This window comes from Piliocolobus tephrosceles, chromosome 11, assembly GCF_002776525.5.
Source record: "Piliocolobus tephrosceles isolate RC106 chromosome 11, ASM277652v3, whole genome shotgun sequence".
NCBI lineage: Eukaryota > Metazoa > Chordata > Mammalia > Primates > Cercopithecidae > Piliocolobus > Piliocolobus tephrosceles.
In genome coordinates this window covers 43,252,835-43,267,348 of record NC_045444.1, presented here as the reverse complement: position 1 = coordinate 43,267,348, position 14,514 = coordinate 43,252,835, and the positions used below count along the sequence as shown (strand labels likewise).

Below are 14,514 nucleotides of genomic sequence, written 5' to 3'. Positions count from 1 at the left end.
GCTAGGATTACAGGTGTGCCCCACTACACCTGGCTAATTTTTGCATTTTTAGCAGAGATGAGGTTTCACCATGTTGTCCAGGCTCATCTCAAACTCCTGAACTCAAGTGATCTGCCTGCCTCGGTCACCCAAAGTGCTGGGATTACAGGTGTGAGCCAATACACCAGCCACATTTTTCTTTAAAATTAAAACTTGATATTCAATACTCTTTCCTTCTTTGACTCTGACACTTTGAGGCCCACTGTCCCTTGATTTCTTGAATATTGACAACATTCTAGGCACAAAGACCTCTGATTTATGGCGAGTTTCTTGAAACCTTATATGATTTCTTTATAAGGTTCAAGAGGTTACGTAACTCTCTGCTTAATCCCCATCCCCAAAAACATTTTAATTTATCTGAAGATGTTAGGTATTTTGGAGCTATTCCTTAAATACATTTAAGATAACCAAAGATTTTCCTTTCAAATGAAAGTAATTTTATTTGAATAAAATAAAATTCAGATTTTAATACTAGAGATTGGTATTTAGTTTGAGAAAGTAGTAATGGACTTGGGCATAAACGGAAAATTAATATTACATTTTCTGGTGTTTTTTGCATGTTTAAACCTAAATCTGGAATTACTGATTCTGGACTCTGTCCTTTTCAGATTATTCTAAGATCTCTCGTTAAAAAGAATAAAAAGTAGTAAATGTACCCAAGCATGGATGATTTCTTTAAATACCGATCTGAAAGAGCTTTAGGCATTTTTTCCCCCAAAGCCAGTTGCATATGTTTGGCAGTGACCAGCAGCTGAAAGTAACAGAAGGCCTCCGTGCCTATGATAATCAGAGAATGGGTGTATCCACAGTGAGACCTCAGTCATAAAAACTCACCTGTGGGGAGGGGATTGGAGGAAGGAGGAGTCTGCTTCCCTCTGCTTTTCTTAATTGGCCAGTAACTTTACATGTGAGACAGTTTTGTCGGATGCTGAGGAACAAAAACTGGGAAGCTTATTCTTGACCTGGTCAGGGACAAATTTCAAAGACATATATAATGCCTGCAAGAGGGGAAAATGGACTGATGAGAATGGATGGTGTCTCAGATGGCTTCCAAGAAACTGGGTAGGCTACTGCTTTTCCATTGTAGTGTAACAATTCTGACTGATGGTGACATTATTGAAAGCGAACCTTCTACAACCCCTGCTTAAAAGATTGAAATGAACCTACAGGGAGAAGCAAAAATCCATGTATCTTCAAATCAAATGTCTAGGTGCATACCAGAAGAATTAGATTCATTTTGGTGATTGCTTTGAAAGATACCAAAGCAAGTTTTATTGAGTTTTAATGTCTCAATTTAATTGCTGTCTTGAGTACTTTAGATGTTGTTGTCTTACTTTGTTCCTGATCTGCACCACTGATTATGTACTTGATTAATTTTCAGTTTGAAAGCATAAGCTTATCTAGCTCTCTATCCATTTGTTGTGTTTTGGGTAGTGCTGGTTGTTGGTAGTGATGTTTCTGTGAGTGTGTGTGTGTGTGTATGCAGATAAGACTATAGGGTAGCGGGAGGAAGGGAGAGACTGAGATTGAGATTTGATGTAATAATTGTTAGTACAACTCCTAGTGTGTGGTCAAGTAGTAAAATTGATTGTTGCCTGCAAAAACAGTCCAGGCCGGGCGTGGTGGCTCACGCCTATAATCCCAGCACTTTGGGAGGCCGAGGTAGGTGGATCACTTGAGGTCAGGAGTTTGAGACCAGCCTGGCCAACATGGTGAAACGTCTTCTGTACTAAAAATACAAAAATTAGCCAGGCATGGTGATGCATACCTGTAATCCCAGCTACTCAGGAGGCTGATGTGGGAGAATTGCTTGAACTTGGGAGGTGGAGATAGTAGTGAGCTGAGATCATGCTACTGCACTCCAGCCTGACAGAGTAAGACTGCATCTCAAAAAACAAAAACAAACAAACAAAAACAGTCCTTATAGTTTGTTTCTAGAGAGGAAGAGTTTGCACTGACGATCCCTGTTTTAATTCTAGGTCTGCCTCTCACTAGCAGCATAATCCTGGGAAAGACTTTGATTATCGAGGGACCTCAGTTTTGCCATCTCTAAAATGATAGGGTTGAACCAGATGACATCAAAAGAACTTTCTGCCTGTAGGGTTTTGTGACTAATTGTTGAGATCTGTAACAGCAGATTTGTAGTCTGTGCTTATGAGGACATATGAACGAACAGTGACCCGTTTCAGGTGCAGGGACCAAGGCCCTCGCAAGACAGGGTCATTGCTATGAGGGCTCCCTAGCTGAGTACAAAAACAGTAACTGAATGTGACTTTTCAGAATACATGTAGACTGTAACCTCTTTAACTATTTTTTCCTTTGATTTTAAGAGTAATAAATATCTATTGTGGAAATTAAGAAAATGTGGAAAATTAGAAAGAAGACTATCATAACTCACCCCAGTTTCACCAAGAGAAATAACCAACATAACATTTAGCATATTTCCTCTTGAGTCTTATTTTCTGTGCATATTTTGAATAGCTAGGTACACTTATATTTATAAGAATAAAATGTACTATGCTGTTTTTATTTAATATTGTAGCAAAATTTTTTTTCATGTTATTAAATACCTCTTCATAAGCATCATCATTATTATTGGCTCTGAGTAAGCCATCCTAAGATTAACATAATGTTAACCATTATTGAGCATGTAATAGGCCAGATACTGTGCTAGGTGCTGAACATGCTTATTAATTCTCATATCATCTCTTTGGGATGGGTAATGTTGATTATCCCCAGTTTTTCAGATGAAGAAGCTGAAGCACAGACAGGTGAAATAACTTGTGAGTGATTACCAGGTGGCAGAACTGAAATTTGAACCCACCTGTGCTCTGAATCGTTGCACTTTATTTCACAATTATTCCATTACCTGACACTTTTACTTATTTTTTTCCTATAAATAATAAGATATTAAACATATTGACGTACATTTTTCTACATTTTGCATTAGGTATTTGCGACAGAATTCTAGAGGTGGAGTTAGTAGTTCAAAGAATAGAAGCATCATACATGCATTCAGGATATATTTTCTTTGAAATTTTTTTTGTTCCGCAGAAAATATTTATTTGATATCTTATTTGACTGTATCTTGCTTTTAGTGTAATATCGTTATCTCACATCATTATTGCATTTGATTCTTCACTTTCCAATTTCAGCTTGGTTTTGAAAAAATTCACAAATAATTATTTTGTTCTTCCAGTTGTACCAGGAACCATACATTTTATTTTAGAGGCTAACACATTTTTTTTTTCTTTTTTTTTTTTTTTTTGTTTTTACTTTTTTGTACTTAGTAACCTGACTGGCTTTGATGGGCAAATGAAGGAGATTTGCAGCAATTCTTGGAAATCAGATATCTGCAGCAGCAGGCTATGTTCAAAAAATTTTTACTTGTGAATACGAGAAGACAAATTCATATTCATAATTTGAAGTATTTTTTTCAGCATGCTTTGACATTAAATAAGTTTGCTATAATGGTACTTATTCCTTCAAAATAGACAAAATTATTAAAGCACTTAAATGTTTGCTTTTTTAAAATCTGAAAACAGATTATTATGAGAGTTCTTTTCTGGCATTTGTGTTTAATCATCAATTCCATCTTTTCTTTGGTTAGGTCTACCTCTGTTGGTTCAAAGGACAATTGCAAGGACGATTGTGCTTCAGGAAATAGTAGGAAAAGGTAGATTTGGTGAGGTGTGGCATGGAAGATGGTGTGGGGAAGATGTGGCTGTGAAAATATTCTCCTCCAGAGATGAAAGATCTTGGTTTCGTGAGGCAGAAATTTATCAGACGGTCATGCTGCGACATGAAAACATCCTTGGTTTCATTGCTGCTGACAACAAAGGTATTTCCAATCTAATTGTGTTCAACAAGTGAAAAAATGTTGTCTAGTATCAGATAAGAAAAAATAAATTCATCTCTTTGTTTTAAGAAAGTCTATATGAAAGCCTAATTTATATAAAATCCTTTCCTCTTTCCCACAGATAAATGTACATAACCATACAATGAAGCAGGGCAAATGAGTGATAGGAAATCATGACGTCCAGATAGCCAGGGTGGTGCTTAAAATGTTTGCTGATTTATTTGGTGCAGAAACCAACTAATCAGAACAGAAGCCTCAACTGGAACAGAATCCTGGAGAACTCTGCCGTGCTAGGTTTTATCCCATTAGATGCTGCTTGGTCATGAAGAGATATGGAGGCATCTGGATGTCTAGGGCAAAGGAGTATCATTGGGAGTTTTTTTTTTTTTTTTTTTTTTTTGAGACAGCATCTTGCTATGTTGCCCAGGCTGGAGTGCAGTGGCATGATCTCACCTCACTGCAACCTCCGCCTCCTGGGTTCAAGCGATTCTCCTGCCTCAGCTCCCAAGTAGCTGGAACTACAGGCACCTGCCACCACACCTGGCTAATTTTTGTATTTTTAGTGGAGACAGGGTTTTCACTGTGTTGGCCAGTCTGGTCTTGAACTCCTGACCTCGTTATCCACCCTCCTCGGCCTCCCAAAGTGCTGGATTTGCAGGCTTGAGCCACTGTGCCCAGCCCAGGAGTTTTGAATAGCAGCTGTTTACCAACCAGGACAGAAATATTTCAGTATTTTAATAACCAATACAGACATACCAATTAATACTAGCTGAATGCTCAACTTTGTTAGGGCTGTATTTTTCATCCGTATAACAGCCTTCATCTTCAAGACTCAAAATTTCTGAAAATTGGAATGGTGGCAAGCAAGACACTTTTAGTGAACTTTTCTATGAATGTTACTTTGTGCACAATTTGTGTCTTGAGACCACCATTAACGGTGCCAAGTAGTATTTGTTATTTTTTGAGTTTCTTGGAGCAAGTCAGAGCATCAGCTTTCTGATATTTAAAATAAGTACTCACAAAATATTGTACTTACGCTTGTATAATCACAGATTGGATATAAAATTCGTTGATTATCTATGCTTTTACTCTTCTTTTTTACGCAATTGTTATTTAACTGTTCGTTAGTGCCCCTAATAGGCAACGAAAGTGAGGAAAACTTGATTCAGTCGGCTTTTAAACCTTACCTCTGGTTAGTAACACTCAGAAACACCTTTGGTCGAGCCGAGGTGGTAACCCCGGTCTAAAAAAGGGTTAAGACAAATGATCTATGAATGTCAAGGATCCACCATTGCCTGTGAAAATTCAGAACCTATAGTCAATTTTATCTAATATAAACTTAATCATAAAAATATTCATTATTACTTGGATGGAAAAAGAGAGGCTTAGCATTTAGCATACATTTTGGCCATAATTATGTTTGTTGATGATTTGCCATTTCTGATTTACTAAGGAGAAACGGGGTAAAGGCAAGATGGCTAACAAAAAAAGTTCTTTCCAGATTTGTAACTACATATACTTTGAAACTGTATCCAGATCATTGAGGAGACATTTCTCATTTAGCTGTTAAGAATGTTTTCTTTTCCCTCCTAATCTTGAGCTGAACTGCCTGCTGGTTGGATTAAGCAGCAACGCTGTCAAAGCAGTTATGACTGTACGTGGATCATCTTCATGGGCTAGTTTAATCATGATGTTTATTGGATTATAAAATAATATGCATTGGCCAGGCGTGGTGGCTCACACCTGTAATCCCATCACCTTGGGAGGCCAAGGTGGGCGGATCACCTGAGGTCAGGAGTTCAAGATTAACCTGGCCAACATGGTGAAATCCCGTTTCTACTAAAAGCACCAAAAAAAAAAAAAAAAAAATTAGTTGGGCTTGGTGGCAGATGCCTGTAATCCCAGCTACTCAGGAGGCGGGGGCAGGAGAATTGCTTGAACCCGGAAGGCAGAGGTTGCAGTGAGCCGAGATTGCACCACTGCACTCCAGCTGAGTGACAGAGCGACATTCTGTCTCAAAAAATGAATACATAAAAATAAAATAATAATATGCACAAGAGATATTATCCTTAGTTTTCTCTTCTTGAGTTTAACTGGTCTACCTCTATCATCTCCTAACTTGTCAGTGGCTTTTTGCATGATTCCAAATGATCTCTAACTTGACTTTCATTTTTTAATTCCTTTACCTTTTGCAACATTTACAGTTTCACTCTTTAGTCAACTGTCTGACAAAAGCATTGATGTTAGAGGGCAAGATAGCCACTGGTGTCAATCAGGGAAAGAAGTGTGAGTAAGGATTATTTTTATATGTTGTATATTAATGAGCTTTACCATGTTATGTTGACTTTTAAATTCTTAGGAAATTTTATCATTACCCAGATTTGGAAATTAAATATTTGGATAACAAAGAGCTGTTATACATAAAGCATTTGGCCAGATAGGTCCTTAGCAAATGTTCATTATAGATCCTTTCCCTGAGTGTTAGAACTGATCAGGACTGCCCAGGGTTACTGTAGACATTTTATTTCAAAAACTAAAGCTCACTCTACTAATATGTAGAAAAGTTTTAGGGTGATTGCTTTTCTAAACGTCTTTTATAAGCTGGATTAGGTGTTGGCTAAAATGAGGTAAATTATTTGAAAATGTCTAGTAATTGTGTTTGGCTGTTACTATAAGCTTTTGCGGAAAATCATCAACTTTATATTTTGAAAGGTGAATAACATCAACATTTTTAGAATGTTAGAGCTTTTATGATAGAAATAATACTTTGCATACATTTGTTATATTTCTGATCTTTATTGGCACAATTTTTCTTAAAAGCTCAGAGTAATTTATAACACAACACTGAGCCTAAATTCATCTCTCAGTGATTTCTCCTGTAATGTGCTTACTATTGCTAGCAGGTATTGATAGAGAGGAAATAAGAAAGGAGTTGTTCAGTTGTTAGAATCAATCACAACCTCACAACTTTCTATTTTTATGGTTCCAACATATCAGTATCTTCAGGAATTCAGTGAGAATTTTTTCTTTACTAACTTGGACTGTAAGCATTACCACTAAAGCAATTAACTTTGCTTTGTTAACAATACAGATTAAACACTGATATTTGTCAAAAGCTTTTGGCTTCTTTCTCAATATGTATTTACAACAACAAAATTACATTTTCTTGTTAGATAATGGAACTTGGACTCAACTTTGGCTGGTATCTGAATATCACGAACAGGGCTCCTTATATGACTATTTGAATAGAAATATAGTGACGGTGGCTGGAATGATCAAGCTGGCGCTCTCAATTGCTAGTGGTCTGGCACACCTTCATATGGAGATTGTTGGGACACAAGGTATGTATTTCCTTTTCATTTTTGTCCACTTTGAATATGAGGATAGAAGTATTTAGTTATATTTTAATTTGTTAGAAAAAAATAATTATTATTTCTTTAGCCTGGGCACGGTGGCTTATACCCATAATCCCAGCATTTTGGTAGTCTACGTGAGAAGATCACTTGAGGTCAGGAATTTGAGACCAGCCTGGGCAACATAGTGAGATCTCCATCTCTACCAAAAAAAAAAAAAAAGTTCGGTTGTGGTGGCATGTGCCTTTAGTTCCAGCCACTTGGGAGGCTGAGGTGGGAGGATCACCTCCAGGCTGCAGTGAGTTATGATTGTACCACTGCACTCTAGTTTGGGTGACAGAGCAAAACCCTATCTCAAAAAAAAAAAAAAAAAAAAAAGAAACACTAAAGGTAATTTTTAAAGCTAAAGGTGTTGTCATGATATAGCCAACTCTCATCAATATACTCACTATTTTGTATCTTATCCATAATAATATTTTTAAAAAATTATTCCTAGTGGTTCTATCTTTGCCATTTAGCATATGTACCAGGAGATCTTGCTTTAGTGGCAAATGTCCTATATTCACAGAATACAAGTAATTTAAATGTTTACCTTTGATAATTAAAAAAGTAATTGGAAAGTATAATGTGATTTTGAAAAAAAAATTTGTATATCATGTACTTGAAGCCAAATGGTACCTACTGCCATTTCTATTTATTGAGTTAAGAGGTTGACTCTAGAGAGTCAATTAGTCTAGACAGGGCAGTGGTTCTCACATTTCAACTCATGATCTCTTTACACTCTTAAAATTATTGAGGACTACAAAGGTTTTTGTGTATGTAACTTGTATCTGTTACCGTTTACAATATTAGAAATTAAAATTGAGGAATTTAAAAGTACTTATTAATTTGCTTAAAATAATAACCAATTAAATGTTAACGTAAATAACATTTTAAATATAACAACATTTTTTTCTAATACAAAAACTGATCAAGTGAAAATATTGGTTTTGTTTTACATTGTTGCAAATCCCTTTAATGTCTGTTTTAATGTCTGGATTTTCATACCTGTTCTTCATTCCGTCTGTTCTCATATGTTGTTTTGGTTGAAATATGTGAAGAAAAGGTGGTGTCACACAGATGCATAGTTAGAAAAGAGTTGCAAGGACCTTCGGGATCTTTTGGCCACAACTGAGAACTGCTGGTGTGGGGTAATAGAAGTTTTCAGACTTATTTTGTAAAACAATATTTGCTATGCTCTTATGAGGACATAGCAGTACTAATTCTTTCCTCATCTACTAAAAAATGTTTATTAGTGATCTAGTCATCTAGTGCTCTAAGCAATAGAGGAATGGTGTTGAACAAAATAGTTACTGTCCTTATTCAGTTTACAGTTTACTTGGGAGAGACATGATTCAGCATGTACGTAAATAAACAAGATAATTTAGATAGTGACAGGAGCTTTGAAGAACACTCTTTTTGAATTAGCTCATTTAGAGCTAAGTCTTCAGGATGATTTCTCTTGAACAGTCTTCGGTAAAGAAAAAAATGAGTATGTTCTTCTTATGCTTCGTAGGTAAACCTGCTATTGCTCATCGAGACATAAAATCAAAGAATATCTTAGTGAAAAAATGTGAAACTTGTGCCATAGCGGACTTAGGGTTGGCTGTGAAGCATGATTCAATACTGAACACTATCGACATACCTCAGAATCCTAAAGTGGGAACGAAGAGGTAAGATGACTGACTTGGGTAGCATAGTAAGATGTGAGAGTGCCCAATAAGCATGAATGTCCTCATGTGTGTGGAGGAGGCTCAGGTCCAAATGGGAAACCACTGGGCCCAAGAAATCCGGAAGTCTTCTCTGGGTCACTGAGGAGTTAGTGGGCACAATGGTTATAAAGCAAGGAGAGCTGGCATTTTGGGCCACATGGATTGCAGCCATTTAGGTACAGAGTCCAGTGGAGAGAAACGGTGGAAGAGATAGTGATGTATTATTTTTAGTGTGCTATCTGCTGAGAATGTATTTTCCTACAGATAAGAAAAAAAATGTCAGCAGTATGTAGCTCCTCCAAAGCCTTTATATCCCATAAATGAACTGAAACTCAGGACTAGTTCTACATATTCAGGTTCTACACAACAGACACAGAATCAATATGTTGAAATAGATAGGCAGGGATTCTATATGCTGAGTACACTTATGTGCTACTATATTGCCTTATTCTATAAATAACAATTACCTATACTTTTACTTATCATTAAGTCTCCCAAATTGATATGTATTAAGATAATATGAGTTTGGATACAGTTCCCACTTTCAAGGAACAGAATCTCTGAAGATTAAGAATGAGCGTGAAGTAACAACATATACCATGCGTGTCAGGTCAGGCCCATTAGGAATGGGATTTCTGGTGTTTTTCTTGTTATAGCCAGCCTTTGGCCATATGGCCAGCCTACTTCCAATTCTTTTTACTTGAATTTCAGGCTCTACATTACTTTGGCAAAATTCCAGAGTTCTTGACCTTAAAATTAGAAACAACCAAAATATTTTCTTGGAGTTGTTAAAGGCCCTTGAGAGTTCAGAAATTCTAAGCTGCTATAGTTGACCTTCAAGCCATATTTGAGATTCCCAGGACAGTGCCTATGAATGCCTCTCATGATTCACTGGGAGACTTTAATGAGGCCCCAGGAGCACTTCCGGGCAGTTTATTCACACTGGGTAGCCCTAAGGGACTTCTTTTCCCTGTGCAAGAAAAGCCTTAGCTCACCCGTCTGATTATCCCCACATCAGGAACCTTCAGGGAAGCCTTGGATGCTGGATTCCTTCAGAGGATCTAACACCCTTGCAAGAACTTGGGAGGGTGTTGCATCCTCACTTCATTATTCTGGGAAATCTCCAAAATCTCCCTAGTACAGTGAGGCTCGGTCAGGTCCATGGACTGTAGATTTCTTACACTGACTCTTGTTCAAACATGGCTATATTTTTTGTAAAATAAAATTGTTCACTGAGAGAAAGTATGGGTGGAGTGCTGCTGAGCACACTTGATGGTTGAGTCAATAATGTATTCTTTAATGTTATTCATGCCTCAAATCTGCCTTTTAAAATGGCATAAGCTCTCCTAATTTATTAAGATTGTTTTACTGAACTGCTATAAAGTCATACACAGAATCTGAAATGTGCATGTTTTTGAAGGTATATGGCTCCTGAAATGCTTGATGATACAATGAATGTGAATATCTTTGAGTCCTTCAAACGAGCTGACATCTATTCTGTTGGTCTGGTTTACTGGGAAATAGCCCGGAGGTGTTCGGTCGGAGGTAAAATTTGGAAATATCCTTTGTGTTTGCCTTTCCTTGATACTCTGAATACAAGATGTGATGTTCTATCTTTTTTCTCCAAGCACTATATTGAATCAGTTTTTTAGTATTTAAGAGAATACCTTTTGGTGATATATTTCCAGTGGCAAAAGTGGGATATCTTGCATGTAATGGAGATTTTATATTGTGATTACTGCTTAGTGGGGTGACAGTTCTCCTGGTAATTTTTATTTCCATATGACACTTTATGAAGTACTTGAAAATTATTTGAGTTTGTAAGCTGTAAGCTGATATTCCTAACTTATATCCCAAAGAAGTTAAATGATTTGCAGAGGCAACAGGACTTGAAGGGTTCAGTTTCTTAAGCTTTTCTTGTTTTTTTTCTTCCCTGTGATATGATAAATGTTGTGGGGTTGGATAAAGGTTTGGGAAGAGGCAGACAAAGACAAACTTCCTACCTTTACTGCTCCCAGCAGTTTAGAACTTAATAATGCACCTGGGCATGGTGACTCATGCCTGTAATCCCAATACTTTGGGAGGCCAAGGCGGGTGGATCACTGAGGTCAGGAGTTTGAGACCAGCCTGACCAACGTGGAGAAACCCCGTCGCTACTGAAAATACAACATTAGCCAGGCGTGGGGGCTCATGAGCTGAGATCGCGCCATCGCACTCCAGCCTGGGCAACAAGAGCAAAACTCTATCTCAAAAAAAAAAAAAAAAAAAAAAAGTACTTAATAATGAGAGAAAGAATTAGGGAGGGGGAAACCCTGTAAATACATCTGATGAAATTGTTGCATCAGTAGAGAAAAAGTTAAATGCTGGTAGAAAATGGTTTAGAGTTTCCACTTTCAAGTGAGACAGACTTACTTAGGACTAAGCAATGGTTTAGCAATTCCTTGAATGTCCGACTTCAGACAAGTTACTTAGTTGTAATTTCCTCATCTGTAAAATGAAGATAATACAAAAACTGATCCCTTGGGCTTTAAGGATTTAATGAATTAATTCATGTGAAGCTTTTAGTATAGAGCCTGTTCACAGTAAACATTCGATTAAAGAGCTGTCATTGTTAAACTATCGTCATTTTTTTGCACTTCGTACTGATGTCATTTTGCATTACATTAATCTCATTTTAAAAAAAAACTTGGGCCGGGCGCGGTGGCTCAAGCCTGTAATCTCAGCACTTTGGGAGGCCGAGACGGGCGGATCACAAGGTCAGGAGATCGAGACCATCCTGGCTAACCTGGTGAAACCCCGTCTCTACTAAGAAAAAAAAAAAAACTAGCTGGGTGAGGTGGCGGGCGCCTGTGGTCCCAGCTATTCGGGAGGCTGAGGCAGGAGAATGGTGTAAACCCGGGAGGCGGAGCTTGCAGTGAGCTGAGATCCGGCCACTGCACTCCAGCCTGGGCGACAGAGCGAGACTCCGTCTCAAAAAAAAAAAAAAAAAAAAAAGAAGGAAAAAAAAAAAAACTTGCAGATTTTATGAAAAGCTTCTAAGGTTAAAATTATGTCTGAATGAGCAAACATATATACTTTTCTCTTTTATTCATAGATGATATTATAAAACATTATAAAACCCTAGTGGACACTAGTGTTTGAATTACAGGTTTGCCACTTACTAGCTCTATGTCTCTGAACAAATTCATAACATTCTGTGCCTCAGTTTCCTCATCTATAAAACAAATAATATTGTACCTTGTTTAGTCAGTAGTTTTGAGGACTGATCAATTAAAACCTGTAAAGGCATTAGGGCAATTCATAGCAAATAGCAAGATTTCAAACATGTTAATAAATTTTGTAAAAATTTCATATTGATATTAGTTTAGAGTTGCTTTTAGATTTTGTCCTTAACTTTTCTTCAACTGTAAAAATAGTAATTTAGCAGACGTGAATTATAGTTAGTTGTCTAGTATTATAGTATGTCTTACATATTTTAACTTAAAAGCACTGCAGTTAATTAAAAAGATTTTATAAGGGATTTCTTGGAATTTAAGTAGTATTCTAATAATTAAGGTCATCTTTGTCTTTGTCTTTGAGACTCTTTAAATATTAACCTTCATGTTGAACTGTCTATCTTCAACTACCTTTGGCTTTTTCTCCAGAACATTCTCAAGTTCAGTAGTTCTGAAGTCTAAATGTAAGAAACCCAATGTTAAAAAGATTGCCTAAAAGTTTTCAAAGAGAGAAAGCTGTTTTGTTTTGAAAAAGTTATCTGATGGGAAAATATACGCACTTCATTCACAAAGCAATGAAGCTGTGCTACAAATTTCATAATCAGAAGAAAGGCGTTACTTTTAAATTGTATAATGACATTTTAATTAAATAAAAATTTACATAATTTTAATAATAGAAACGTAAAATTTATTTTGTATAATTATAAAATAGAAATTTTATATATTATATAATTATAAAATTGTTTTATATATTATAATTTTATATAATATATACATTTTACAGTTATGAAAAAATTTATAACATTTTATAACTTTAACTATTCAACTGGGTGATTTCAATTTATATCCTTGATTTTATAGTGACACATTATTTTAATAAACTTGGCTTTCCAGTTCCCTGGGGTGTCACTTGTGCCTAGAAAACAATTGGTATTATTTGAAATAGACATCTTTGTTTGTTATTTGCACATGGAAATTTATTACGCAAATTTCTTACAGGAATTGTTGAGGAGTACCAATTGCCTTATTATGACATGGTGCCTTCAGATCCCTCGATAGAGGAAATGAGAAAGGTTGTTTGTGACCAGAAGTTTCGACCGAGTATCCCAAACCAGTGGCAAAGTTGTGAAGTAAGGCTATGTTTTTATCTTTAGTTTTCTTATTATATTTTTGAGGTGAGTATCAGGGAGAATTTTCAGAGACCATATAGTTTTTCCTTTTTAATGTAAGCATCCAATTCATTCCATATATGTAGACATATGTCTTTTTATAAGTCTTCAGAAGGGTTTTTTTTTTGCCTTTAGTGCTATGCATGCGTAATGCTAGGTTATGTGACAGTAACAAATCTTGAAATCTCAGTGACTTTTCACTTTATTTCTTGCTTACAGAAACTGCTCTGCAGGTTAGGCAACTCCCCATGGCACCTGTTCTCACTGCAGTAACTCAATAATCACTCTGATTTTGATCCTTGGACACGTAGTTTCCAGATCTCTAGGTCAGGTGAAGAGAGGAGCTGGAGGATCACACACTGGCTCTTTAATGCTTTGGCATCAGGTGACACACATCTCTTCCACTCATGGCTCCTACCAGAATTTGTCACATGGTCCCACCAAACTGCAGTGGGGCTGGGAACTGCAGGGAACACAGGTAGACTCAGTGGGCAGTTAATGTCTCTGCCACACAGAATATTATAATCCAATCATCTTTATATTTGATAAGTTATACCTCATCTCTAACCTGCTGAAGTTTGAACTTATTCTCTCATTAGAAAAGCTCCCTCACATCAGAGACCATTGTTGTTTATCTCATCATCTCCAGCAAACCAGTGTTTAACCATAATGTACTAGACAAACAGTAAATGGTTATTGCAATGCTTGTTACGCCTTATGTGAAGATAGAGATTTTTTTCTAGCTCTTACAAGGAAAAAGAGTAGAAGGTGGGAAAAAGAGTCTAAACCATCTAACTAGTTTCAGAACCATTCTGATACTTTAATCTCTCTCATTTCAGTTATTGCTGTCTATTTTTTGCCATATTTTAATGTAATGAATGAGGTCTTTTTTAGGTGATATCTTTTAGTCTGGCTTTGTTTTAGGGAACATTTCTATAGTTGCCTTTTTGTCTCATTTTTCTGTTCCTTCATGTTTCTCAACCCTTTTCTAATTTAATCATGTTTCTCAACCCTTTTTCTAATTTCTAATTTAAAACACAAGATTTGTGTTTTGTTATTTTTATATTTTGTGTAGATATCTTACCTACATACTTGAGAAACAAATTTTGAAGCATTTATAATTTAATT

At 36.4% G+C, this 14,514-nt stretch overlaps 1 protein-coding gene across 2 annotated transcripts in view; it reads left to right on the top strand.

Moving 5' to 3' along the window:
* Positions 1-14,514, top strand: part of ACVR1C (activin A receptor type 1C) — a 93,260-nt gene that overhangs the window by 68,268 nt on the left and 10,478 nt on the right. For both annotated transcript variants that reach the window (XM_023217411.2, XM_023217410.2), the window contains 5 exons: positions 3,650-3,880; positions 7,072-7,239; positions 8,807-8,963; positions 10,423-10,547; positions 13,217-13,347. In XM_023217411.2, coding sequence (XP_023073179.1) covers positions 3,650-3,880; positions 7,072-7,239; positions 8,807-8,963; positions 10,423-10,547; positions 13,217-13,347 — 812 coding nt within the window. The remainder of the gene's footprint in view (positions 1-3,649; positions 3,881-7,071; positions 7,240-8,806; positions 8,964-10,422; positions 10,548-13,216; positions 13,348-14,514) is intronic.